General features: G+C 30.7%; 1 protein-coding gene across 2 annotated transcripts in view; it reads left to right on the forward strand.

Annotated features, from left to right (window-relative positions):
- Nha1 (Na[+]/H[+] hydrogen antiporter 1) overlaps nucleotides 1-26,777 on the forward strand; it is a 92,661-nt gene that overhangs the window by 53,334 nt on the left and 12,550 nt on the right. The window contains exons 1-5 of one of the 2 annotated variants that reach the window (XM_085955279.1): nucleotides 291-423; nucleotides 18,279-18,414; nucleotides 19,186-19,319; nucleotides 20,275-20,386; nucleotides 23,593-23,738. In XM_085955279.1, the coding sequence (XP_085811405.1) occupies nucleotides 18,287-18,414; nucleotides 19,186-19,319; nucleotides 20,275-20,386; nucleotides 23,593-23,738 (520 nt within the window). In that variant the 5' untranslated portion in view covers nucleotides 291-423; nucleotides 18,279-18,286. Of the gene's footprint in view, nucleotides 1-290; nucleotides 424-18,278; nucleotides 18,415-19,185; nucleotides 19,320-20,274; nucleotides 20,387-23,592; nucleotides 23,739-26,777 lie in introns of those variants that run through there. The other variant, XM_085955278.1, reaches the window with a different exon arrangement.

Below are 26,777 nucleotides of genomic sequence, written 5' to 3' on the forward strand. Positions count from 1 at the left end.
ATTCAATTATTTGCTTAATGTTGGTGTTATCGTTTTTCCTTTGGTTAAATTAAGTAAACATTTTTTTCAGACCATTCTGAGAAAGCAACAATTTCCATTTCCGTAAAATGCGGCACTGTAAGAGGCTAATGGTTGTCTAAAACACACACTTGCATCCGATAATGTGTTCGATCATGGAAGACCAAATCAAATGTATAAACAATCGGTGATTACTGATTAGTAGCTTCCGAGCCGCGGGGGGAGCAAAACGTAACGCGCGTGTCCTGTCATTCAAAATTACACCGCGGCACGTACCACAAGTGGCGGTGACAAGGTGCGAATATAGGACATACCTAATACATTATCCAGTTTACTATCAAAGTGTTTCCAAATTGGGTGCCAATTGAGGGATCCAGCTTGGGATTTAAGTGCAATTTCCTCCTGGTAAATATTTAAAATTGTTTCGAATCACAATAAACTAACCAAGTGCACTCATTCTTTTAAAAACTAAATGCAATCCTATTATTTATGAAACTAATACCATTGTGTAAAATAACTTTAAATAAAATAAAATTAAATATATCAATAAAACAGTATTACTTCTGTTATAAATGTACGTATGTATATACTATTAATTATATTGATAAGTCAGTTTTATAAAAAAATCCTTATATGTATGTAGAACTATTATTAAAGCAATTGATTATTGTTTAAAAGTTATGAAAAATTAAACATATTCAATTGATATGTTTTGTCAGGATCAATTTTCACACATACATATACATATTTATGCCTAAAACTTACTTCAAACATGTAATTGCTTTGTATGAAAAGATATAAGAATTTTATTCACAACATTTATATCCCATGGATATATTTAGGTAATATGATATAATGTCATTGTCATTTTAAAGCAACCGTATTTTATCTGAATATAGCGGCCTGATTTGTCTTCCTTCAAACACTTAAAATAATAAACCCAAAGAAAAAGTAATAAAGGATTATTTGAGAACGAGACCTTGTTTACAGAATGTTGAAATATTTTGTAAAATTTACAATTGCATATTTAACTCTGAGGTCGATTTACACAACTGAGTCATTTAAGCATACATTATTGTAAAATTTACTAAATTAATAAAATGAAATTCTATACATTAACATACATATTATATAAATATAAAAATGAATGTTTGTATGTTTGTCCCGTATGCGTTCCTATATCATTCATCAGATTGCGATGAAACTTTGGTAAATTGTTGTGTGCACATCCACGAAGGTTTTTGAATTAGATAAACCATCTTTTTTTTCATTCTATCTTCTTTTATTCGTATGGTTTCTATACCATTCATCCGATTGCAATGAAACTTTCGTCAGTTGTTGTGCGCACACCCACAAAGATTTCTGAAATAGTACAACCATCTTCTTCATTATATCTTCTTCTATTCGTATGCGTTCCTATACCATTCATCCGATTGCAATTAAACTTTGCTGAGCTGTTGTGCGCACGCCCGCAAAGATTTCTGAATTAGTACAACCATCTTCTTCTTCTTCCATTGGTATGCATTCCTGTACAATTCATCCGATTGCATAAAACCTTTGGTGAGTTCCTATACCAAGTTTGGAAAATCCATGTTTCTCACATGGACAGCTATATGTGGCCTGCTCACGCGTTGGAAAACTTTCTGATTTATTCGTGTACGCACCAGACGGAAAAACAAAAAAAATGTGTATCCAAAAGCACTTCAATAAACATAATTAAAACACAAACACTTTATTTCTTTGAGTGGCATTGCAACGAATGCCGGGTACTCGCTAGTAATATAATATATATGTAACGCATAGTTTAGCTTCAAATTCTAGTTGATTTTCTTCTATTAATGTTTTTTTAATAACAGGCGACATTGGTAAAATAATGAAGATCGTCCATTAAACTTTAAACTCGTCAATCGAATAAAAAGGAGTCAGTTAATTAATACCCGTGACATAGAAGAGTCAGCGAAGAATGTTTTTTCATATAATGACGTAGATGCACTCGTTTCCCGCCTTTTTTAGATTGTTTTTGTAGTGGACTCAACCATGGCTAAACTATTTTAATTTACTGATAAAACTATAATCATTCTATAAATATCGCTATGTACCGGTTATTTTACACTAACAGTTATAACAGTATAATGACAGTAGTAATAATATCTAATCAATTTCAAGAATATCTTTCACAGACGATTTATAATTTGTATAGAAGTCATAACTTTTAATTTTATAGTAATATAATAGAAAATAAAAATGTTTTTTATTATGCGTATCGTCATCACCAACCTGGATACCAATCCTCTTGGTCTTATGCATTGCGTTTTTACATTACTTCTCAAGATTTCAATACCTCGTCGATTGAGCGGACTGGACCATCTATCTTTTAGACATTTTTTTTATCACTTCGATATCAGTTTTGTATAGGAACCGTCTCTTTTTTATATACGTATATTAATCATAACATATTTCAACCGATACTACAAAGTAGATAGTAAATTAATAGAAATTAGAAGCTAAAATAATCCGGAATATCGTTTTCTGTTATTCAATAGTTTGTAGATCAGTGGTTCCTGGTTCCTAACATTTTAGTCTCAAGGCATAAAATTAAAAATATAAAATGTTTGCGTTACACAAAAGAAAACTTATGTATGTTTTTACAAACCATTTAATATTTTACGTATTTCACTTAATACTTTATATAGAATAAATATTATTTAGATAGAAGTGTAAATAGTAATTTTACATTATATTTAGAATTTTTGTTTAAATTAATGGGTAAATTGATAATCAATTATTTCAGTGATATACGTGGACTTTTTTATACCTGCATTTATGTTTGAAAAGGCTGCTCATAATTCTTAGTCAAAATATTGTAACGACGATCGACTAGCCATTGCCGTTAGCAACAATATCTTATGGAATATTTCCCGATATCTCGCGACGGAATGCTTTGCTATAGATACTTACTTAAACAATTACACATTGCTTAATATAAATTATTATAGTCTAAACCAGTGATTCCCAACAGAGTTCCGCAAGAATCTGAAAATGCTCGCCGTGAATGACTGAAAACATTTTTGAAGTAAAAGGGGAAATGTTATAGCGAGAAGGATCGAAAAGATCGATTTGTCAAATACTCAGAATGTTTTAACTTTGTACGTTAACAATAACAATCACCCGAATTATCCACATTATACCTACGTACGTGTACTTTATTTGCATTTCAATGTAGAAATGAGTGAAAAATGTTTGGCTAACTCGAATATGAAATAAATATTCTTTGAATATATTTAGAAATTACGTTGATATCGCAAAAGTTTTGCCTACGTCACTATAAAACTATATGGATGTGTATTATATCATCATTTTTAAATAATTAAATGGTGTCCCAAGATGATACAAAGAGTGTCACTGATGTACATAACTAAAATTGTTACCTAAACTATGTAATTTTATGTGTCTATTGGCATTTAAAATGATTCATTTTTTTTTTATAAAAATCAGTATAATATACATAGCGTACTATATTATCATTACCACTTTCTTGTATAATCAGTGAGTATAATATATTATCATTATTTTACAAAATCAAATAATATTATTTTAAGTACCACTTGATGTTCGTATTAAATATAATCATCTCTCCGATAGTTTTTAAAATCAATAAATCATATTTCTTTCACACATACTTGTGTTAATCAAAATTTCCAAGAAGAAAAATTATATTCTAATAAATTCTCATTCTACACAATAATGACGTACCTGCCTAACTACAGAGTTAAAGTAAAAATCTCTCTAACAGTCGAATATTATTATTAAACTACTTCTTTCATTCAACGAATAATTCACAAGATTTTATAATGCAGGGCTCGAAATAGACCGAGGCGCAAGGGAACGCCGTTCCGGTTGATGAAATCACTAAAATTATCGCTTTGCCTTGTAGAAAAAATAATTTAACCGTCTGAGCAAAACATAACACAGTTATTTTTTTTTTGCGATACAAGGAAGTATGGCACTAAAATATTTTCATTCAGAAAATGGTCGTGCAAAAATCGCGGCTGATTATACATGACGGGTGGAGATGAAATTAGGGATTGCAATAACTTCCGATAACCGCCTTGTGTATAGAATAGAGTGAATATGTCTGTGATATGACACACCCACCTAATAACTTAAAAGCTTCGCGAATGAAGGAGTTTATTCAATAATTCAATGTAATTCGGTGAAAATTTTATTTTGTTTCATTAGCAGTAATATTACGTTACTTAACTCATTCGCTGCTGACTATATAATGATTTTTTTAATTAGCACCTTTAAAGTGCACGTTAATTACATCGATCGGCCGCCTGGTCATTACGCGCATGTGCGTCTTCAGCGTCCAAAGTATTAAGGCCCTTCCATGCGATCATCACTTTTATGTAAATACATACATACTCCTATGTAGTCGCTAAAATAGGCACTTGAGTAATAAATTTACCATTTAATTCACCGTGGTATATTGTAGCCTCTTTATATGGTCGCATTGTTTAAAAACATTACATAATAGTTGTTAATATTTGCATAATAAATTTAATATCGGTAATTGATAAACGTAAGTAGGTACCTAACTTTTTATTTTTATTTTTACGGCGTGTGAATTAAAATATTATAGGCTACTTTCTGCATACCTACTAAAAAAATATTCATAAACCGAAACGAAATAAATCTGTTAAACCTTTATCAAATAAACAGAAACGTATAATATCTGTGATATAAAATAAAATTTAATTTATAATAATTATTCTATATAATTTTACAACGATCAATATCGGTTTAATCCGCTTAACAGTTACGAGCGATTCTAAATTCAACTGAGGATTCTATGTTGAGCTGTTGACCGTGATGTTTGTTCTCCCAATGTACAGAACTAACCTGCCGTTAGTCATGCCACTTGGTAGACGAATAACTCTGTTCAATCAAATCGCTTGGGATTTTAATATTTTCCACTTACGTGAGCTAAGTATAGTTGGACGTCGTTTTATAAATTCTTAAAATACGGTCTACTTCCATGTATCTACTTTTTAATTTTTGTATTTACTCGTTATACTGTTTTAATACTAATTCTAAACATTACTAATTATCATGGTGTGCACCTCTTATATTTATAATTTGTAGAGTTCACTATATTTAAATAAATTAATTTTAATTTGAATCGTTATTAAATTGTTAGGAATAAGTATTTTTTATTATTTATACTACAATTATATTACCAACAAAAATATTGACAATACGATTAAACGATTGATTAGAGAGAGAAAAACATACCTACTAACTTGTATGTTATGTGATGATGTCATTTAACATTCTTTTTATGTGGAATGATTGTTATCGTAACGCCCTAATATGAAGATTTTTTTCTGTGGAGTAAGACAGATTGAAAAAAACATATTATTTTTACATTAAACTCGCATTCGGGGTCAGTTTACCAATACTCCACCGTGGGGAATCATCCTTTTAAATGATATTAATTAGTAATTAGGCTCGGTAGCTTAATGGTTACAGCCTTCTACCGTGAACCTATGAATAGATGTGTGCTCGAATTCTACTAATAAATATTTTTCCGAGACGTTTAATGTTACGTATTTTTAATAATTGAGATGCTCAGGATTGAACGGATATAAGTGCACTGGTGACTAGGTTATGTAAATCGACTCCAAAGTTCAATTGCCATTTTAAAACATCCTATAAGTGATCGTTATCAAAATATGATCCTCCATTTCTATGCAATGAAAAAATATAGACATTTATTTATGTTTTATTTAAAGTAGCTCAAATCAACTGAAAACACTACTATCTACGGTTGCTATGAAGATAATAACGTAATTTTACACACCATGTCCACGGGATGTTCTCAAATGCTTGTATCTTTTCATACAAGGCAGTTACATATTTGAATCCTGTTATATATAAAAATCGATGTATGCTAATGTGAAAACTGCTCTTAACTATTTTTTTAAATTATATTATGTTACTCGTACTTGCTTACTCCTCGACATACAATCAGTACTCAATCCCTATTTATGCATGTTATATTATATCTGGCATGTTCAACGTCAAGTATTTTGTGATCTACCATCATTTTCCTGAGGACACTGATGCGTTACAAATTAAATAACAGTAACACCTTTACAAAGAAATACACAACTTCCATTCGTCATGACAATTACCAATTTTATTCTTTTTTTATTACTTATTACACTCAACGTCAAACTATTATCCTAGTGTGCAAAGAGCCTACTGCGTGACGGTAATGAGAAATTATAACGCCTTAGTTTAAAGCACGGGAATTTACAACTCATATTTCTCTCACTTTTGCAATAGGCCGTACGTTATGCAATACGAATTAAATTTCCAAACATATTGAAGTAAGCCGGTTAAGAAAATAAAAAATAGGAATGGTCAATGCTTTGTCTTCAATGTATCAATGTAATCGTTTTACCGTTATTACAACCATGGCCCCCACAAGGGGGGGAACTGACAGGGCTCTAGCTTGGAGATCCGGGCTCTGGAGGGGCCCGGCGAATGACCAGATAAGTGAGATACACACATATCACAAATTTGCTATATTAGTAGAAAAAGTCTTCATGACCATTAAAATTTTTAATTATATATATTAAGTAAGATTGTGCGATGTGATTTTTGATTATTGTTTGTTGATACCTCGATAACTCCGTGATCAAATAATAATTACTAAAAATTAAAATAATAATAAATACCCTTAATTATTTGACCTGAACACACAATTTTAAAAACGTGAATGTAGTACGTCACACTGCCTTTAACCGTAGCGATAGGTAGGGGGCCCGCCAAGGATCCTAGCCTGAGGGCCTGCTTCAGAATGTGGGAGCCATGATTACAACTGAATAAATTTACACGCTTATTACATTTTCACGGCTCAATACCTATAATATTAGACCTATGGTGCGATCGACCAAAATCCATCCCACGATCCACGCGTTGATCTCACCTGTTATTTATTATTAATTTAATTAGCTCAGAGTTGATTTGAAACATTATATTGTTTTGTACAATAATTCAGTGGTTTCCAAACTTTATGTTACCACGCCTCCCTTTTAAAGAAATCTAATCTTGGCGCCTCCCCCCTTTATTTCATTAAATAAACAAGGTTTTACTACTTATATTATATTAATTTTTAAATTAATTTGTTTTTCATGCGATGAATGTGCTTGTTCATTGACACAATCAATTTCAATAGTAGTCAAGCCCCGAAAGGAAGCAGCGCCTTCTTATTTTTACTATTGATAAAAAAATGTGCATACTAACTAAGAACTCAGTAAATAGATTTTTGTTTGTTTCAATATTTCTGCCGCAGAAATCATTTAAAAGTGGAAACATGGTGAACTTATTTTTTTTTTGTAATTTTGATTTCCAAAACTCCATTTTTTATGAATGCCTTCACGTTATCTTTCTAAATCACTGAATAATGCATTAGTGGTCCTTGCATTGATTTATTCACTTAATTTTTTTTTTTAATTTCAACCAAATAGACAAGTTTAACAACAAAATTATCGTTCCTAAACAAATTTGCCTCAAATTTCAACATTATGATTTGACCCTTTTATTTCATTTTTTCACGAGATAGCCAGCGAGCTTCACAATACTATAGAAGTGAGGTATTATAAAATTAGTCTCCATATTTTTAGGCAGGTTTGCAAACAACCATTTATACGAGTGTTTTTTTTTATGTAGTATATAACTAGCGGCCGTTTTATCAACTATGCATTTACAAACTGAAACCTGTGGCTACATTAATTGTGGTAAACTTTTCGCGCCTCCCTTTGCAACACTCCGCGCTTTCCAGTTTGGAAATCGCTACAATAATTAGTAATCATTATACACACGTCATCTTGACTTAATCTTCTGTTAAAACCAGATTTATTATGATAAAAAAATCTAGTCGTATATTATTGATTTATATATTATCTTTAATGACTATAAATCACAAATATAATGATTTAATATACAACATATAACTATAAACACTATTTCTGAGGTAATTTTTTATTAAATTACTTGTCTTTACTACGTAATATTATTATTGACAATAGACTCGTTAGCACATTATTACACTGTGTTTAATGGCAAAGTTTTGTTACTTTTCTATCTTTAAGATGATTATGATCTTTATTGTTTCTGTTTAAAAATGTCAGTCGTTGTGACGAGGTAGTGGATAAATCAGTGGTGCGTAACCGACATGCCGCAGCACGCCAAATGTTCAAGGGTGCCGTGACACTTTTCCTGCATTGATAATTAATTATCGAATTTATTCCGGTACTCAATTTAGTGTCTATTAAACGCAGCCATTTTCAGCCTATCGTAGTTGACTGTATTGATTGCAGGCATACGGTAAGTACAATCCCGAATCGCACCGCGTGGGTGATATTTATTTTTACAACGATTTTTTTCATTTTTATTATCTCGTATTCTTGTTTGTCCGGTGGTTGTTTGTCCAGTACAAATCATGCAATCGATTTTTAACTAACTTCCCGACCAGCTAAACATTTGAAACTTTTAGAATATATCAGAACACGATGCCAATGCATTTTTTTAATACTTTTAGCCATCTTTAAGCAGAATAGAACTCATTTTCAGTTAATTCTGTTTTGTATGGAAAGTTATTTCAGAAAAATCCGTAAAAAGTACAAGACTATTATTGGTTGCTAAGGGGGTTATCCTAGCAACTAAATTATTAATATATACGTGCGTTAAAAATGAAATATATTTGTTTGTTTTTTATTTACTTCATATCAAGTATAAGTTTGAGCATATTGAGCATAATAATTCAACAAAAAATTAAAAACCTTGTATATAAAAAGTTCTTTTATCTTGTAATTTTTAAATGAAAATTATAATCATTCAGTTGTTAAACCTCCGATGTGATCAAATTGAAATTTTACAAGACTGACAAATGTATACCTACTTTAATTATAATTTGTCATATAAGTATACCTACTTTATTTATAGTTTGTCAATTTATGGCTACGGCCGTATGTTGTAGCTTAACCACTGGGGAACACCAAAAGAAATGGCGTATTTCAAAAAAACACCACCTTATTCTTAGGTCAATAATTATTATAAAGCAATCATTATTCGTAGGATGTTTATCACACTTGAATGGTCAAAAACATAGCTTATAATGAGTATCTTTAGAATTATCTTCAAAAGTGTTAATCTTGCCGATTTTTTGAATAATAAAAAGCCTAATTCTTGTCAAATTTGGGATCACAGAGATTATCAATATAATTTTTTATCGTGAATATTTTACTAAAATTATCTCGTCATAAATTATACTAATGGTTTTATAAATGCGTTTAAAAATTAATAAATGTAAAAAATCTTAACATGACTGCACATTCATGTACCGAAATATGACTATATTCTAAAACATTAGAGCGAGAGGTTTAAAAGAATACTATTTTATGTAACAAAAATACTTTATGCGGTCATTAAATGTTTAAAATAAATATAAAGGATAATAAGGCTTCAAAATTATATAAATAGATTATCTACAACGTTTAAGGAGTGTCCAGGATCATGGTTTGAAAATACAATAAAAACTCAATTTTGACCTACGACGAGCATGTCCCCCCTTAACATAAATTATTTTGATTAACAAATACATTTCCGTCAATCTGTCAGGAATTAATTGTAACGTCGTTTCAATACGTTCTAAAGTCAATATGCTGGTACTGCACTGTAAGTATCTGTCAAACTATTATGAGCGAGAATACTCTCATAATAGATTGTTCTCTTTTACGACCCGATTAAAATAAATGTTTCCTTTATTTTCGTGTCAGTTTATTTTTCAAATTTAGTATTTGCGTTAACGCGTATTTTTTTTTACCTAACGTAATTCGTCTCCTCCCTGTCTCGCTCTCTCCTACACACTTTCATGCGTTACAGATAAATGTAGACAAATGTAAAAGGTATTTTATTCACTCAAAACGTTAAACTTTTATTTTTTTTCCTATAGAATTAAATTTCAACATATGTATCGATATGCTTTGGAGGAATTTTTTTAAAGAAAATATACATTTATTAGATTATAATGAAAAACAATCTATTATAACGCGTCAGATCAAACAAAATGCCATAACAAGATTATAAAGCACCTGATCGAATTACAAGTATGATTATGTACACGCGACCAGATCTGGAAAAATTATGCATTTATTTTGAAATGCGTACATAAATTACTGCTTCCCTTGTATCACTGTAATAAAAACGTTACATCACTTATTATTGAACGATTATAATTCTATACATATCGATTTGTATTATGGATGTAAGAAATAATGAAATGACTACAGTTAGTTCTTTTTATCACGTAAATATTAGTAGGTATATTTAATCAAAACCATTGTATGTATTAGCATAGATAAGTACTTACCCAGATCGTAGCGTAATTGATTATTTTATTACCAATGCTCAGTCAACTTTACTAGTTACAAGTTACAATTTCTCACAGTGGGTAATTTCCTCGGTGTTTACAGTTTTTTATACAACGTTTAATTCATCGTGAACAATATAAATAAACAAAAATCCAACTTAAATAATATTTTCAGCGGTAGACTTCTATAAATTTCTAAGCCAGTACTCCGCAATTTTTATATGTCACATCACATTATTCACATTTTGGTAGAATAGTCTCAGATTCTTGTGGCAGTGTTGGCGACTCATTTAGGTGTTGTTATCGTCAATTTTAAATGAAATTAACACCGTTCTAAAGGGATTTCTGTCCTTTCTTTACCACACTGACAAAGTACATAATTATTTAGATATTATTATATTATTTAGTTTAGTACAATATAATATATTTTTGTGAATATTTTTTTGTTTAAAACCTTGGAAGTTTTTGCAGTTTCTTAAAAAACGGTTATATTTAGTTTTATAGTTACATTTATCTTCAAATGTGACTCTACAAACCAGGGCACCGAACGTGGGAATGGTAGAATGGACTTACTCCATTTCACCTTTTCTAGGGATGCCCTGGGGTGAAAATCTATCTACAGTATATAATATCCAGAATATTGACCGACCTTTTAATTAATATCTAATTACCACATTTAAATAACATGCTAATTATATCGAATAGCCACCTGATGGGCAACGCACCAGTCGCGTTGGACGCAGTGAATGGGTTAAGGTTAGACCGTCTAACCTCTTTGGGTCGTATAGTACTGAGATAAAATTCATGTCTAAATTAAACACGGTTCTTGTCGGTTTACATGAAGCCAGCGGCGATGAAATTTTGAAAATAACCGATATACTGGATTATTTGTTAAGTTAGGTTAGGTTAGATTAGGTTAGGTTTTCATTCTAGAATTAATGAATTTTCCATCCCGAATCTTGAGAATTGAAATGTTTAACATTTCGGGAAATCCCGGATCTCGAGAATATTTTCGGGGGATTCGGGATTTCTTTATTATCTAATATTAATTGAAAAAACGATTTTCCATATGAAAAAAGTGGATAGACAACACAAAACGTTCAGAGACTGATCGGGGCATTTAACGCAATTAAGCCAACGTCGACTCAAAATGAACGCAATTTTTGCAACATCAGGGAATTTTGTGTCTCAAAACCGTACGCGATTGTCAGACGCAGCGATTGACAGTCTGTGTTTTTTGAAATTCTATTTTAATAAGTAATGTTTTGAATTATTTTTATTTTTCTACTTCTATTCTGTTTGTCTTCTTACATAAATCAAAGAAAAATCATATTTTTTTGGAATTTGTCTGTTTTTACATTGATTTTAGGATTTTTACAGGTTTTTTTTTTAAATTTCCCGATATCTCGAGAATTCTCGAGAATTCAAAATTTCATCATTTCGAGAAATCCCGAATCTCGAGATTGAGATTTTCTCGGGAAATACCCAACTCTAACTGTGCTACGGTGAAATGTAATACGTACAATTTACATGTAACCATTTACCTATACGTTGGTACGTACTTTTATTGTCTTTTTTATTATCACTAGATAACCTTCAATGACAACATGCAGTGTTAAAATGCATATAGGTATCTATTATTAATTCTTTAGTTATGAAAATAATAAGTCAACAATCAGTCGATGACTGTTGATATTTGTTAGAATTTGCTCTAAATCGGGGACCAGAAATACGTAAATAACGTGCGGTATGAGAAAAAGTGAATGATGTTTATTTCGGAATGCAAATTTACATTCAGCGCGGAGATAATTGAAATTCCGTATATGCTATTGTCTCTCTTTTTGATATTATTTGCTCTAGTCAAAATGTCAAAACATCCCATTATTCGATTCGCTGTAAACGCCTGAATGTGTTCTATACATCTTGTCAGTCTGTTTACTTATCGTGAAACAATCACAAGGGTATTCCGGACTCAAACAACAAGATACATACATTAACATCGTGAGCAATGCAAATTGAGTTTTAAATAATATGTGCCCATATTCTTTCTTTTCGATTGATGTTTGCAATCAAACGATTTTGAATAGTAGGTACAATAGTACCAACTTCATGCACCCATTTCAAGTGTAAAATTTGTTAAGAACTTGAAGTTTAATTATTCATCTCATTAATTATAATATAAGTAAAATCTTTAAATACCTATCTCAATATTATCATGTAAAGCATTTCGTCACCTCAATACTACAACTAGTTAACTTGATTTTCACTGTTTTTGAGATAACTATTGAGTATGATTGTACATTTCATTACATTGACAGAAATTAACGGGAACTGTATTAATTTATGTTTGAAAATATTAGATAATTTTAAAACCGTATATGCATTAAATAAATAAAATAATACACCTACAATATTTTTTCATACAATTTAACATTATTTAATTGTTCAATTTTTATTTTAAATACTAATAATATAGCTTAGATTTATATTAATTAAGTAAAGTTAAATTTCATTTTCCCAACAATGACCAAATCAGAGTTATCTAGTTGTAGTATCGAGGTGACGATTTTAATTCATAATATTATCATTATCTATACTATTGCCTATAATTTAATACAAATAACTAGGACGTTGTTCCGTTAATATTATTTTCTCTTGAACTTTTTAATGAATTGTATCTCTTCTGTATTCGTTACCATATCTAAACAAATCTGGTAAGTAGCTTTCGAATATTCTTTCAAATAGTATGTTCACAAAATATAAACAAATCTTTATCACAAAATATCCAAATGAAAGATTACATATATAATTTAGAGGCTTAAAATCATACTTTTGACAGTAATGAAACTAAATACATCCTAAATTTGTTTGTTTGTAAAATAATTAATTACTTGATAAAAACCTGTTTCTTTATTAAAAGTGACCTTTCTTTTATAATCAAACAACATACACAGTATTAAGGTTTTATTTTGTACTGTTGTGGCCAACATTAGTTTCGATTTGTTTTCTATGGATTTGGATTGTACTGATCGACTTGAACATTATATATTATATAAATAAAACTTCCTGTAATAATCATATATTAATTACATAAATACCTACCTGTTTTTACCAAAATGTTGGCATGCAATTCTATGGTTGTCCATCATATAAATATGAGAACTACGTATTTCTATTTTCTATATATTATAATTTATATAGGTATTAAAAACTTTATTTCGGTGTCTTCCATCTCGTAATTGCGGTTTTTTTCATCCTATTTGTGATACAAATAAAAGTAGTAATGTTCATCAAACTATTATGTACTTGATGTAATGATTAATCACTTTGCTAAATTTCCATACTGTATATTATATTATACGTAATATACTGACGGAAAGTGTTTCCATAACAAACACTCACTTCTAGTGTTTGATTTGACTAGACAAGTGCCAACCTTATCAACAGAGAGTTTCCGTGGGTTGCCATCGAAACATTTGTAAAATACATTGATTCTTTATCATACTGAGTGATTTATAGATTAATATATTTACATATTGTTATGGTGGAGTCGTAGATCAATTAAGTATTTTTATTGAATATAAACTTATTAACTAAGATTACATGATACTTTTCTAAGTATTTATTCCTATCAACTAATTATTGATAGTTTCGAACTATTCCACTGAATTACGATTACGACTTTTCGGTTCGGCATTTTCATGCTATATGTAGATATACATCGAATCTGACGGTCTAAATGTGAAACCTGATTATTCTTATGGAATAACGACCGTAAAGTTTTTTTAGTCAATTAGTAGTATTTGTGTTGACAATCGTTTCGGGTTATAAACACATCCTTAAAACGTTTTTACAATAATTAGGTAAGTACTAATTTAAAAAAAACGCTTGCTTGAGTGTATTATTTTAAACCAAGATAATCATTTCCTTGTACACAATTTTATTTAAAGCTGTTTGGCTTTATTTTATCTTTGTAATGGATTTTCTCGTGAGTCTGTTTACACAATATAGTTTTAGAGTTTAAAAATATTTTTTTGACTACGTATATTTTCCAACGTATACGTCGGAAAATGGTAATATTTCCACGTATTGCCATGATTCTGTTAATATCTAACTACCAGAACTAACCAAAAACTTCAGATATTGACATATTATTCTTACGCGAGTTTGTTTTTAGTATACGGTGTTTTATAAATTATTAAAATCGAATTTATACAGCCGGCACAGCAGACTTTTTTATAATTAACTACTTTTTAAAAATCCTATGTTGTGAATGCATAAATTGCAATTTCCACCACTGATTAAATTTAGTGAAACTCTTGTATTGTGATGAATGATGACAACCCAACAGTCACATTTAATCCATCCAACATTTAATAATTGATATATTATAATATAAAACTACATTTATTCGATTATAATAATACAGACGAATAGTCACCATAGAAATAATATGTTTTCATATTCCACCTTTTGGTATACTTTTAAACATATCAATCTTAATTATAGTCGGGAAACACATTAATTAGGCACTTTTCAAAAAACATAACAGAAGCAAAGTCTCTTGTCTGTTGATGAAGTGATAAACATTTTATTAGTATCAATATTTTTCCTGGTCAAAATTCAAATCACGATGAATGATTAAAAATAATACCGAGTCACAAAAAATGTGATATATTATTAAGATTTGCTTTAAAAATTACCGTCAAATGGATTACAACAATGTAAATACTAGTTTATTAAATTATTTATCTCCTTTTTTAATTTAATTTTTAGTAAAAATTTCGTTCTTTCGCTTGTCTACAATGTGTTAAAGTTAAAGTTACGATCAAGATTTAAATTAAATATGATGACAACTTAAGAAGGTCTTATCATTTTTTTGTGACATTTTACAATAAAATTGTGTAAGAAATATCAGTATTATCCAAAAATATTGATATAACCTTCTTCTATAGGGATGGAGCCTAAATATATGAAATTAAAGAAAAAAGTGGAACTCTGATCTATTGCTTAAGTTAGCTATAAGTGATGTACCATTACTCGTTCATTTAAAGAGAACTTCATATTTATATCATGGCATTCCATTATAATTTCCGATCCATCCAATTAGTTAATTACACACTTGATTATAATCTGCAGATATTGTGAATTGCCTTGAACACTTAAATTTATAAAATGTAATAGTGTAAGTACAATTAAATTTGACATTTCGTACATCAAAGCTGAAAGCATATATTTTAATATAAAATTTAACTGTGAATACATGTTGAAAGATACTTCCTGAACAATGTTATGTACGCAGTCAAAAAGAACATATTGAGCAGTATTTTTTAAGTGACTAAATAAAGAAACAAGCTTTAAACCAGATATGAGCCACCATTTTGTTTAAAGAGCTGCCAATAGAAGAAGAAAATAATGAACCTGTTACCAATACGACCAGACGTACAATCGTTTGATTAAAAAAACGAACTTCTATCAAAATTCTTAATACGAAATACAAGACTCCTATCTCGAGTCCAAATATTTTGGTATTACCCCAAAACAATATAATCATGACAAGCTCTAATAGTGTAAAGCGTCGATGACATTGAGCTGCTTTACAAGCTACATGCGAGTGAATTTACAATCTGCTTGTAAACTCGCCCAGTGTCATCATCGAACTAGCTAACAAGCAGATTGTAAACAATCTACCGAGAAAAGCTAAAAGCCGGGCTACTTTACTCGCTACACGCTGGCGTATGGGCCGATCTGCGTCTGCGCAGTAGAACGATAGTGGCGAACCTGCCGGTACTCAATACGTCCTGTCAAATAGTACCAAAAATGACGGTTTCAACTCGCTAGCTTGTTGGCTTCTGAGTGAGTGGAAAGTTTTGTGTGTCATCATCACAATCGCACTAGCTGACTCACCCGCTTTTAAATTCGCCAACAAGCAGCTTGTAAAGTAGATCAATGTCATTGAGGCTTACAGAACATAGAAGTAGAACATAGAATTTACAGAACATAGAATTTACGTATTTAAAAAAAATAGAATACTTGCGAATATCGTAGTTAATTTTTTTAAATTCCCTCTTCGAGATTCACCCCCGAACTGCCATTGCATTAGTTATACTTTAAAAGAAGACAACAATAAAATTTGTAATGCCTTTTTACAAATGCATAAATTGGTACAAATTAAATTTAATGCTGTGTTTTAGATAATACGTCATATTCTCAGCCTTTATTATACAATTAACATTTTAATTGTATAATGTTAAATATTTAACATCATGGCTACCAACTTAATAAATAATGATCTGTATCATCAAACGTGCTTTTTGTAACATACTTATTTCGCTTTGAACTATTCTTTGTCAATAAAGAGCAACGTTATCAAAGGAATCTTTAAAAAAAAATGATCAGTATCAACTGCTTTCAATGCAAAATCGAAAACCTTAACCCAATAACAGAAATGTGTTTCATGTTGAAAATTATAAGACAATGCATTACATTAGAATCGTTTGTACAATAACTAAATATACACAATCAACTTGTTTACTATCGAAGTACGTGTTTTCCACTTCAAATTATTTATTATCAACACATCTCATTGATTTTCTATTAATGACGTAGGTGAGTATATTAGTATTCGTCTAGCAAATCGTCCTTTGACAACTACACTGCATACTGATACATCACTATCTACCGTGTATCTACATGTTATATAACATTATACTCACTTACATTTAAAACGACGTATAATATAACGGATAATGATTTTGGTGGGAAAATGATACTGCAGTTTCATATCTGTATTGAGATATCGGTGACACAATTCTACATTGGATAAAGTCAATCAAAATAATTCAGTTTTAATCACAGATAATAAAATATTAAATGAGGATTGAAGGTTTATTAATCTTTCACTTACACACATAAATATTCTTTATAATATGAACACATATATATTTTTTAAATTGAATATGTTTTATTACACATCGAAATCATTTGAAAATATGACTTTCTGACTCAAATAAAATTCAAAGTTAATAAATACAAAAACAGAACTAGAAAATAAAATATTTTTTATTAAATGAATAATGTACAAGATTTAAAAATGCAGCATTCTTTATTGAATACACTGACACACACTTGACACAGCTGCGATTATTGTGCAGAGCAGCGTTGCCAGCTTAGCACTTTTCTTCTAGCCAGATCTAGCTTTAATTATTAAAATACTTACTTTCTTTTGTTGTATTTAAAAGCTTTGGTTGGTAATGTGCTACAAAAAGAATTCAGTACTTATTCTTTACAATAATTGATAAATTATATTTGGTTCAAAAATTAAAATAAAACCTACAATGTTTTCTTGGTCGCGTATTGCGCGTAATATGACAGAGAAATTTGTTTGATGAAAATATTAAACATTATTTTTACTTTACACTGTTTGTGGGGCGTGCTAATTTTTTAAATTGAAACATTTACTTTAAAATAAACCAATACGATTATTCATTATGCCATCATTCTTAAATAACGTTTCCACTTTGCAACTCATTTAACAGTCTTAACTCTTAACGAATTGTGTAGAAACTAATGTATTTGCTAAGTAATCGGAGTATTTTGAGTTATTTTAAGTAGGCACCTACATATTATTTTGTACTGTTTATGAATTTGTTAATTAGTAAGTACTTAATACTAAAGCCTATTACAGTCTGCATTAGCACCTGTATAATAAAGATACTAATCAAATACGTTTTCAATATGTTTATATGGGTTATAATTTTGTAACTATAATGATTTTTAAATAAGTATGTAAGCATTATGAGTAATCTTAAATTTTCAGGGAACAAGATGGCGGCCATCAAAGAATACCCATTCGATGAAACGCCGGTGACAGTTCAACCCACTGGACGGAGGGTCTCAATCGTCACTGAACCAATGGAATCAAGAAACGGTTATGACAACCATGGCTTTGAAAGGTGATTTACCATGGTTGTATCTTATAAAAATCATAATTTATGTACACTGAAACGATCAATACTATAATACGAATAATATTATATAAAATTTTAAACTATACTACAAAAATCAGATATTATGAAGTATACACAGATCTGTTAGATATTTCGCCACAAAGGTGATGTACCTATGCGTCAAAAAAGACAAGTTGGTTCTTCAGTTTTTAATGCATTCAACATAACAGAAGGTAGCTTATTTTTGCTTCTACGATCTGCTATATACAGCGCTCGAAATGGAAAATTTTACAAGACGAAGAGCTCGATAATTTTTCGAAATATATATACATAACCTATTTATATATTTTTATATAATATATAAAAATAAATGTTGGATTTTTCTGTTTTATACTTGCCAAGCTCAGGCGGTCAAATGGAATAACAAGGAACTGCTGTATGACAAATTTCGTATAAATTTGAAAAAAAATGTAAATCAAGTGAATTTGATTTCTCATACATAATATTAATGAATTATTCATGAACTAGTATGCAATAATTATTATTTTTTCCACGAAACGGAAAGATAACCTTGGGGATATCACGAACCGGAGCTATGCATTGTCTGTGCTTGACACACCATCTGGATCATACTTTGGTGTAGATTTATGTTTAACTAATATGTACTCACAAATTATGCAAAACTCTCCTTTTTTAAGACATTGTAGAAAAAATATGAGACAAACGTTTCGTTAGAATTAACAGAATCAATAAATATTTAATTGTATTTCTTCTCAGGTTTAGAAAAGTCTCTAAAGAAAATTCCGAACTCTCGGAAATGGGTCCAGTTAGAAGAAAAAGTATACTACACACGTCAACTGATAATGTTTCCCTTCATAGTCACCACTCATCCCACCATGGACATAATGACGGTAAGAATAATTGATTGATATAAATTATGTCAATGACAATATTTAAAATTAAAATCTTCAAATAGATCGTTGGCTACTTTGATAATGCTTTTAATTGCTTTAAATTATCTATCGTGATCAATCATGTTTCATTGAATTAATTATTATCACTCAAGTCTCCAATTCACTACCTTTTCATATTATAAAAGGTTTGTAGGTAGGTACTAAAATTCTTAGAAGCAGGTAGAATAGTATTTTTTTAGTTCCGACGCATGCACTGTCATTTCAGCGAGTGTACGGGATGGCGTTATTCAATAGTATTGTCTGGGTTCCCTATATCTAACTTTGAATAATTTCCCCCGCATCAGTCATCTTCTGAAACGACCGCGAATGCATCAAAACCACCCGATTTTTTTAAGTTACGGTTCCGGGTTCAGTTCCAGTGAAAAAATCAAGTGGGATACGAATTTTGATACTTTTAATTCCATAAAAATTACGGAGTTATTATGATTCCGGGGTTCGTTTACGGTTCCATTTCAATCAAAAAAGTGATAAATATAATATGTCGTATTCAAGCAGTTCATTATCCGGGAAGTTAATTGTCAAATGTCGTTGAGTAACACAGTTAACACGTCAGACTTGATTCCAAATGCATCCGATTAAAATCTCCAATTATATTTTAAAACGTCCATTATTTGGAGGCTCAAATTGGATACATTTGAAATAAAGCCAGACGTAGCGCGGTGCGTTAACAATATTATTGTTGATAACCGCTTTGTTTATGGAATTGAAAAATAACAGAATCCTGTTATTAACTATCCACTGGGTACGAAGTATATTCTAAATACATACTCAAAACATTTCTTTTCGTTTGTTTTACATATTATAATATTAATAACACAGGACTTGTACTTATGTCGAGATTAATGAGTATTTCAACTAATATAAGTACAATAACTATGTTTTGTATTTTTAGATAAATCAGATAGATCAAATATACCAAATGAATTTAGATCAAAAAAGGTATCAACAACAGAATCTGCATACTCTAGAAAAGTGGTATATCCCCCTGATGACGCTGTAGAAAGGTAAATAATATTTTTATTCACTTAAAAATCGTATTAAAACAAATAATCAAGCTCATATATTATTATATACTCAGAATAATTTGTCATTATTATTAAAGATATTATTATTAGGGGGCCGTCCATATATGACATCAGGTCGTGAGAAATCTGATATGTGAAAGAGAAAAAATCCAGAAGAATACTGCATAATATTAAACTGAAATCGATCATTTTCAATGAAAAAAATCGTAATTGTGACTTTATTTTTTTCGACAAGGGGATAAAAAGATTTTGCGTAACGTAACCAAATGTGACGATGGAAAGAGGGGTGGACAAAAATAACGAAAACCACGTGACATCGTATATGGCGACCCCTGATATCATACCCGAAAATATAATAATATACCATTACAAACCATTACAACCGTGGTAGCGAAGTGTCACGCACAAAAGGATTTATTTCTGGAATTCAATATTATTACTTTTATGAAATGGAATGGAATGCTGTATGACCTATATTATCTCAGTTAATTATACATCTTTGTTTATCATATTTCTGTGATTATAATCAAAATGGTGTAGATTTTATAAATAATTCGCGGATTTGTTTCATAATTGGCTCCAATATCCGCTGTGAATTTTTGCGTTTTGGGGGAAAGACGTTTCTTACTAATAAACGTATTATTAGTAACTGACGCAAAACATGTATTCCAAATTTACAATATTATTTTTGAGAAACTTGTAGGTGCAAATTAAACCTGATAGAAATATTATTTTTATATACTATTATGTTAATCCCAGATTTAATTTGTATTTACGAATCCATATAAATGTTTTAAAATATAACATCGTGTTTACTGCAAGACCATAAAGACCATAAAGACCAAAAGACCACAAACTAGTTTAAAAAAAATCTTTTCGTCAAAAATATATTTTGTCATTATTATTATCAACTTTCTATTATTCTAAATTTCGCTTTACCACATCAAAGTAAACTTGCTTGTCTATGAAATCTTGTAGATTCAAAAAATAGAACAAAGTATAGTTTTCTGGCACTCTTTTGTTTTTGATTTTTGACAGTTCGTGAATAAACTTCAAATTGTTATTATTTCAATATGAAGCGAAGAAAAAGAAAATGACGATAAATACAAACAAATAAATAATAATATAATTATCCATATTATGTCAACTGATACTTTTGAATCAATTCAACAGTCTGAATCGACTGATACAGAAATAAGGTTAAAATGAATTCTTCTATCGATGCCTCCAAAATCATACCTCGTCACAATATAAATATATATATATATAAGATAACGTATACCGGTACAGAACAAATTAATAAAATATAAGTGTGAAACCCAATCATCATAGTCCAATATTTTGAAGTTATTTTATTTTAATTAATCTAACTAACATACGTGACAGACTTAAAAAACGCATGTGGTATCTGTCAAAATAGTCAAGTACATCGAATTGAATATTGATACAGAATGTTAGTACGACACACGATGGACGAGCGGGTAACGCATCATATTATGATGTCGTGGGTCCCAGGTTTGAATCCTGGGTCTGGCAAGTATATATATTATTTTTCAATTTGTGTATGAGTCAGAGTATGGACCTAATAGGTTGAGCAGGTGGCTGACATCCATTTCTCGTAAAAACAAAATCTGTCAATACAAACCTCCACCCTGTGGAGGCCCATATGATCCTATTAGGATCGGACATGGTCGAAAGAAGAAAGAAAAGAATAAACGTAACTATTGAAAATAACCTAAATAATTTAACACGCGTTTAACAGTATCCAATATGTCTCCACAATCTAGAATTGTACCTTCTAATAGCCATGAAGGTAATTCACTTTCCTTGATATGTGTTCCCTGGATTTTAGTTACCATGGTATCTAAATCGTCAAGTACAAGAACCTTTAGTCTTATTCGTCCGCTAAATATTTTTAAAATAAAAACTCCTCAGAGAAATAGATGATGCCAATCAATTACATCTAATACATATAAGTACATTATTTATGTTAATTGTTAATTAATTAATTCAAATTGTTCATTTATCTGCTAAACCTTCCTAGTAATTTTATTCAACTCAGTCATGTTCTGTTTCTCTCAGGTTTGGTATTAGGGCCAGATGCTTAAGGCTATACTTCAGCTGGGGCACGGTCTAAAACGATCGAGACTACGCGACGCGAAGATTGTGCAAATGACGCGTGCAGAACAAAACCAATTTGTCATAAAAAGTCAACATGCGTCCATTTAATGTCATGTTTATTGTTCTATTACTAATAATAATAATAATATATTCATTGAAATGTATTCTTTTTCAAGTAAATGGGTAACGTTTTTTAGTCATCTTTACACGATTTAAGAATTAATTCCCCCGTCGCCATCACAAAACAAATTGACGTGTTTACAGCTCGACTTTCGCTCTCCGATTGCCAGCCGGTCCGAAATTTCGTCGTACCTATATAGTTGAAAATTATTTGCCGTTTCACTGAAGTACCATCTTAATCGGACTTAACTGTCGCTCGCTTAACGGTAGGCGACCAAATCAGCCGTTTAGTAATAGTGGTACCTACCACAAAATAGTGGAAGAATTAAAGTGTTTATTGTTAAAATATTTAAGTACCTATATTACACACAGAAGTAAATCAAATGTATAATTTCAAGTCAAATTAGGGCCCATATTATCCTGCATACGAATAAACTAAATACATTTTTTAAGAAGATCATAATGAGGCTGCGAAATGAAGGTTGTATTAACAGTTTTTTTACAATAAAAGGATATTAGCCACCTGAAAATGGGTATTTTTTTGTCAGACACAGGTTTTTAACCCGGGACCTACGACATGATAATCCGACGCGTTACTCACTCGGCCATCGTGAGTCGTACTGACATTCTGTATTATTACTATGTACTTGACTATTGTTACAGATGCCACATGCGTTTCTTAAGTCTGTCATGTATGTTAGTTAGATTAATTTAACGACTATATCTTTGCTTCTGGTCCTTAACCTCATTATACTATCAGTGTAAATATACTGATAAATTACATGCAACTTCTTACAGATGACCACACAGTATGCGAATTAAGTGCCTAGTAATATTTTATTCGTAGCCATTCTTTATAAAAAAGACAAGCCACGTAATGGCACCTGGTATGAGTATTTGCATATGGTGAAAACAATGTGATAAGTGTTGTTATTCTTTTCCAGGTCGTGGTGGTTTGTTTTCTGCACAAAATGTCATCACGAAGACACATCGCCGTCATGGGAACCCCCTCACTGGCAAAAGTTCTGCCCCTACCCTATGTGCCCGACGTACAGACAGTTTGCTCAGATTCTTTCTATTGTATTAATAGGTGAGTTACTTACAGTACTTACCTTTTATCATGCATATGATTCAGCCGGATAATCTATTGTCATTAAATCTTACTTAAAATGTTGTGCCCCACAAACAATCGTAAATTGCATACAAAACCTAAACGGGCAGACACCATAAAGGTGTTGATTAACGATGCGTTTCTAACATCCTTGTTTTCCATTTCAATTTTATTAAGCGTAATTAAATAATGCAACACAATGGATCAATCTTACTTTGAATTAGGTAAATTATCCGGATTAAAAATTGAAATATTCTAATGCTAATCTTAAAACAACGTGTCTGTCACGATAAAGCTGTAAAAACAAATTAGCATTGCCAACTTAGCGGTTTTATTACCACATCCATCGTTTTTAGGTAGACATTTAGCTTATAGCATTATAGCCCCTGTAAACATGCATGGAATTACTGTCGGCAATTGTGCTTATTTTAAACTGTCATGACAATAACTGTTTACACGTAAAAGTGCTGACTGTCTCTCCAATCTCATTCTTCAAAAGTAAGCGAGACGCGCGGTTGTCATTATTTTATACTACTATCTGATCAAACTCACATGTCAACAACATGACTCAAAATGAGTAGTTCGTTTTTTTACCGGCATGCCCCTATACTAAAATAATCTTACTTGCGCGCAGTAAATCATCACAATTTTGAATCTTCCAATCTTGTTTGATTTATGCATGCAATCTTCCCAACTGCAGGATAATACATATTTCCCCATACATTTTCTTACTGTGCACAGTACATCCATGAACGTGTAAACGGGGTATTATAGCTAGCGTTCTTCGAAATCTAAAAAAGTTCTCGACTTTGATTTTGAACTGAATTTCTCTCATAGCTAATTTTTTTACAAAAAAGGGTGTGCAAAAATATAATTCACCATTTTTCTACCATGTAGCTTTCTTTGTCTGGCATATATTTTTAGTCAACAGTTGGCAACATTGATATCGATTGAGGGTACTCGAATTTCGTTTCTAATTGATGCGTTTTATTTACTATTCCATGATAATATTATGGAATAGTGGATTCATTTTATGAATCTTTAACTCCGTAATATATTCTTGTATTTTCATGCAATATGTATGACATAAGACCTGTGGTAAATAAATATACATCGCCGTCCATTAAACTGTGTCAATTGTACTTATAAAATTACTATAATGTAGATAATAGATATGCATAGTCTCTAAAAATGACAAAATCTGACAACCGGCTCGATAAAAACGATGCATTTGGAATAATATGAAACGTACAACCATTCTAATTAACATTTTAACAGTTCATCATTGTAAACAAAATGGCGAATGGACTGTCTTCCATTTTTTTTATTTTATTTAATAAAAACTCGGTTATTCATATATATATAAGCATATTATTAACTCCAGATCACTTGATTTTATAGTTCTTAATCAAACACTGTAATTTTACTGCTTAACTCTACCAGCTTGGGTTAATATTAAAAACATCTCCTACTTGTAATTATTTAATCTTCTTTACGATTATTGATAAATGTCATAGTAGTTAAATAATATCAACACAATTAGTTATTTTATTTTGCACTTTTCCCACGTCCGTTAAGACACTTCCTCCTACATCATCACATTATTGGTTATGAGGAAAATCCCCCTTTACATTCCTATAGTGTCCTCGAATGTCTGTTGAAAGTAAAGATCTGACTGGACCAGTCGGTATTGCAACATTTACGAGGGTAAAATTCTCGGCTTTCAAAACTGTTGCGGCATCCGACGGCTAGCTCCGTATCTATTCTTAAATGCTTGATCATAATATTATAATACATCAGAATAATAATCACGCATACTCGTTCTGGACGAACGAACTAACTGACGTTTGTTTCACCACAGTGTATGGATATACAACGGATGTGGAGACTCTGCGGGTGGAATAGTCAAAAATTTGTTTCCACAACCCGTTTACATATAACAGTTTTTTGTGAGTTTCCTATCGACACTTTTGTTTGCCTAATAATGGTCTAAATTATCTACGGGTATATAACTTAGGAGCTAATCTCATGAAAACATGACATTATGTTTTCACGAGATTAGCTCCTAAGTTACAATAAAATGACACATATTAATGAGATAAGATACATCAACATCAGTAACTCTATCTATGATAAAGGGATATCGTAAATATTACCTATTATAATTATCGGAAAAAATATTTTTTTAGACTATTGAATCGGTTATTAACCATATGTAAATTAGTGACTAGATAACCTACATTTTCGTTTAGTTTTATTAAATATATTTCATCAATTACCATATTATATATTTGTCTTGAATTATCTGTAACGTATGGGAGAAAACATATGAAAATGTGTAAGAGAGCACGACGCAGGAATAATGTGTATTGAACATGCACGTATAAATGAAAATCCTAAATTTAAAAAAAAATATAGAAATCGTTTATCATAATCGGGTCGTGAAGGAAAACGAACGGTAATCTCATAATAGTTCAACAGATGCTTACATTGCGGTAATAACATATCGAGTTATTAGAGTATCGAGAAATTAGTATGTTACCCAACAGATTTATTGGTGATAAGAATAGGGATATGGTGCTGTAAACTACTGTTACTTTAGGCAACATTATACATATATCAAAAAATAAAAACGTTATGAATGAGGAAGAACAGCAGCAAACAGACAAACGATTGAGTCTAAAATCTAAGTCTATTCAAATGTCAGCATGTGGCGCCATCACTCAGCGGACAACTTATACTGGTGGAACTATAGGCACAGTGGCACGTTTAATGACGTAGAAGCCCAATGCGCTGACTATTTCGAGACCTGCTACGATAAAAATAATAATAATGAACTTTCAATTCATGCATTGAAACGATTTATTATATTTATTTTGTATACATACACAACCATAGTTTGATTACAGTTAATTAAGTTTATTCGTGTAATTGGACTCCATTGTTTACATATCACAACACTCAAATACAGCAGTATTCCTACCAACAATGTATTTGGCAAATGGCGTTCATGAATTT

Source organism: Rhyacophila brunnea, unplaced genomic scaffold (assembly GCF_057557595.1).
Source record: "Rhyacophila brunnea isolate RB1 unplaced genomic scaffold, BYU_Rbru_1.0 scaffold_5, whole genome shotgun sequence".
Classification (NCBI taxonomy): domain Eukaryota; kingdom Metazoa; phylum Arthropoda; class Insecta; order Trichoptera; family Rhyacophilidae; genus Rhyacophila; species Rhyacophila brunnea.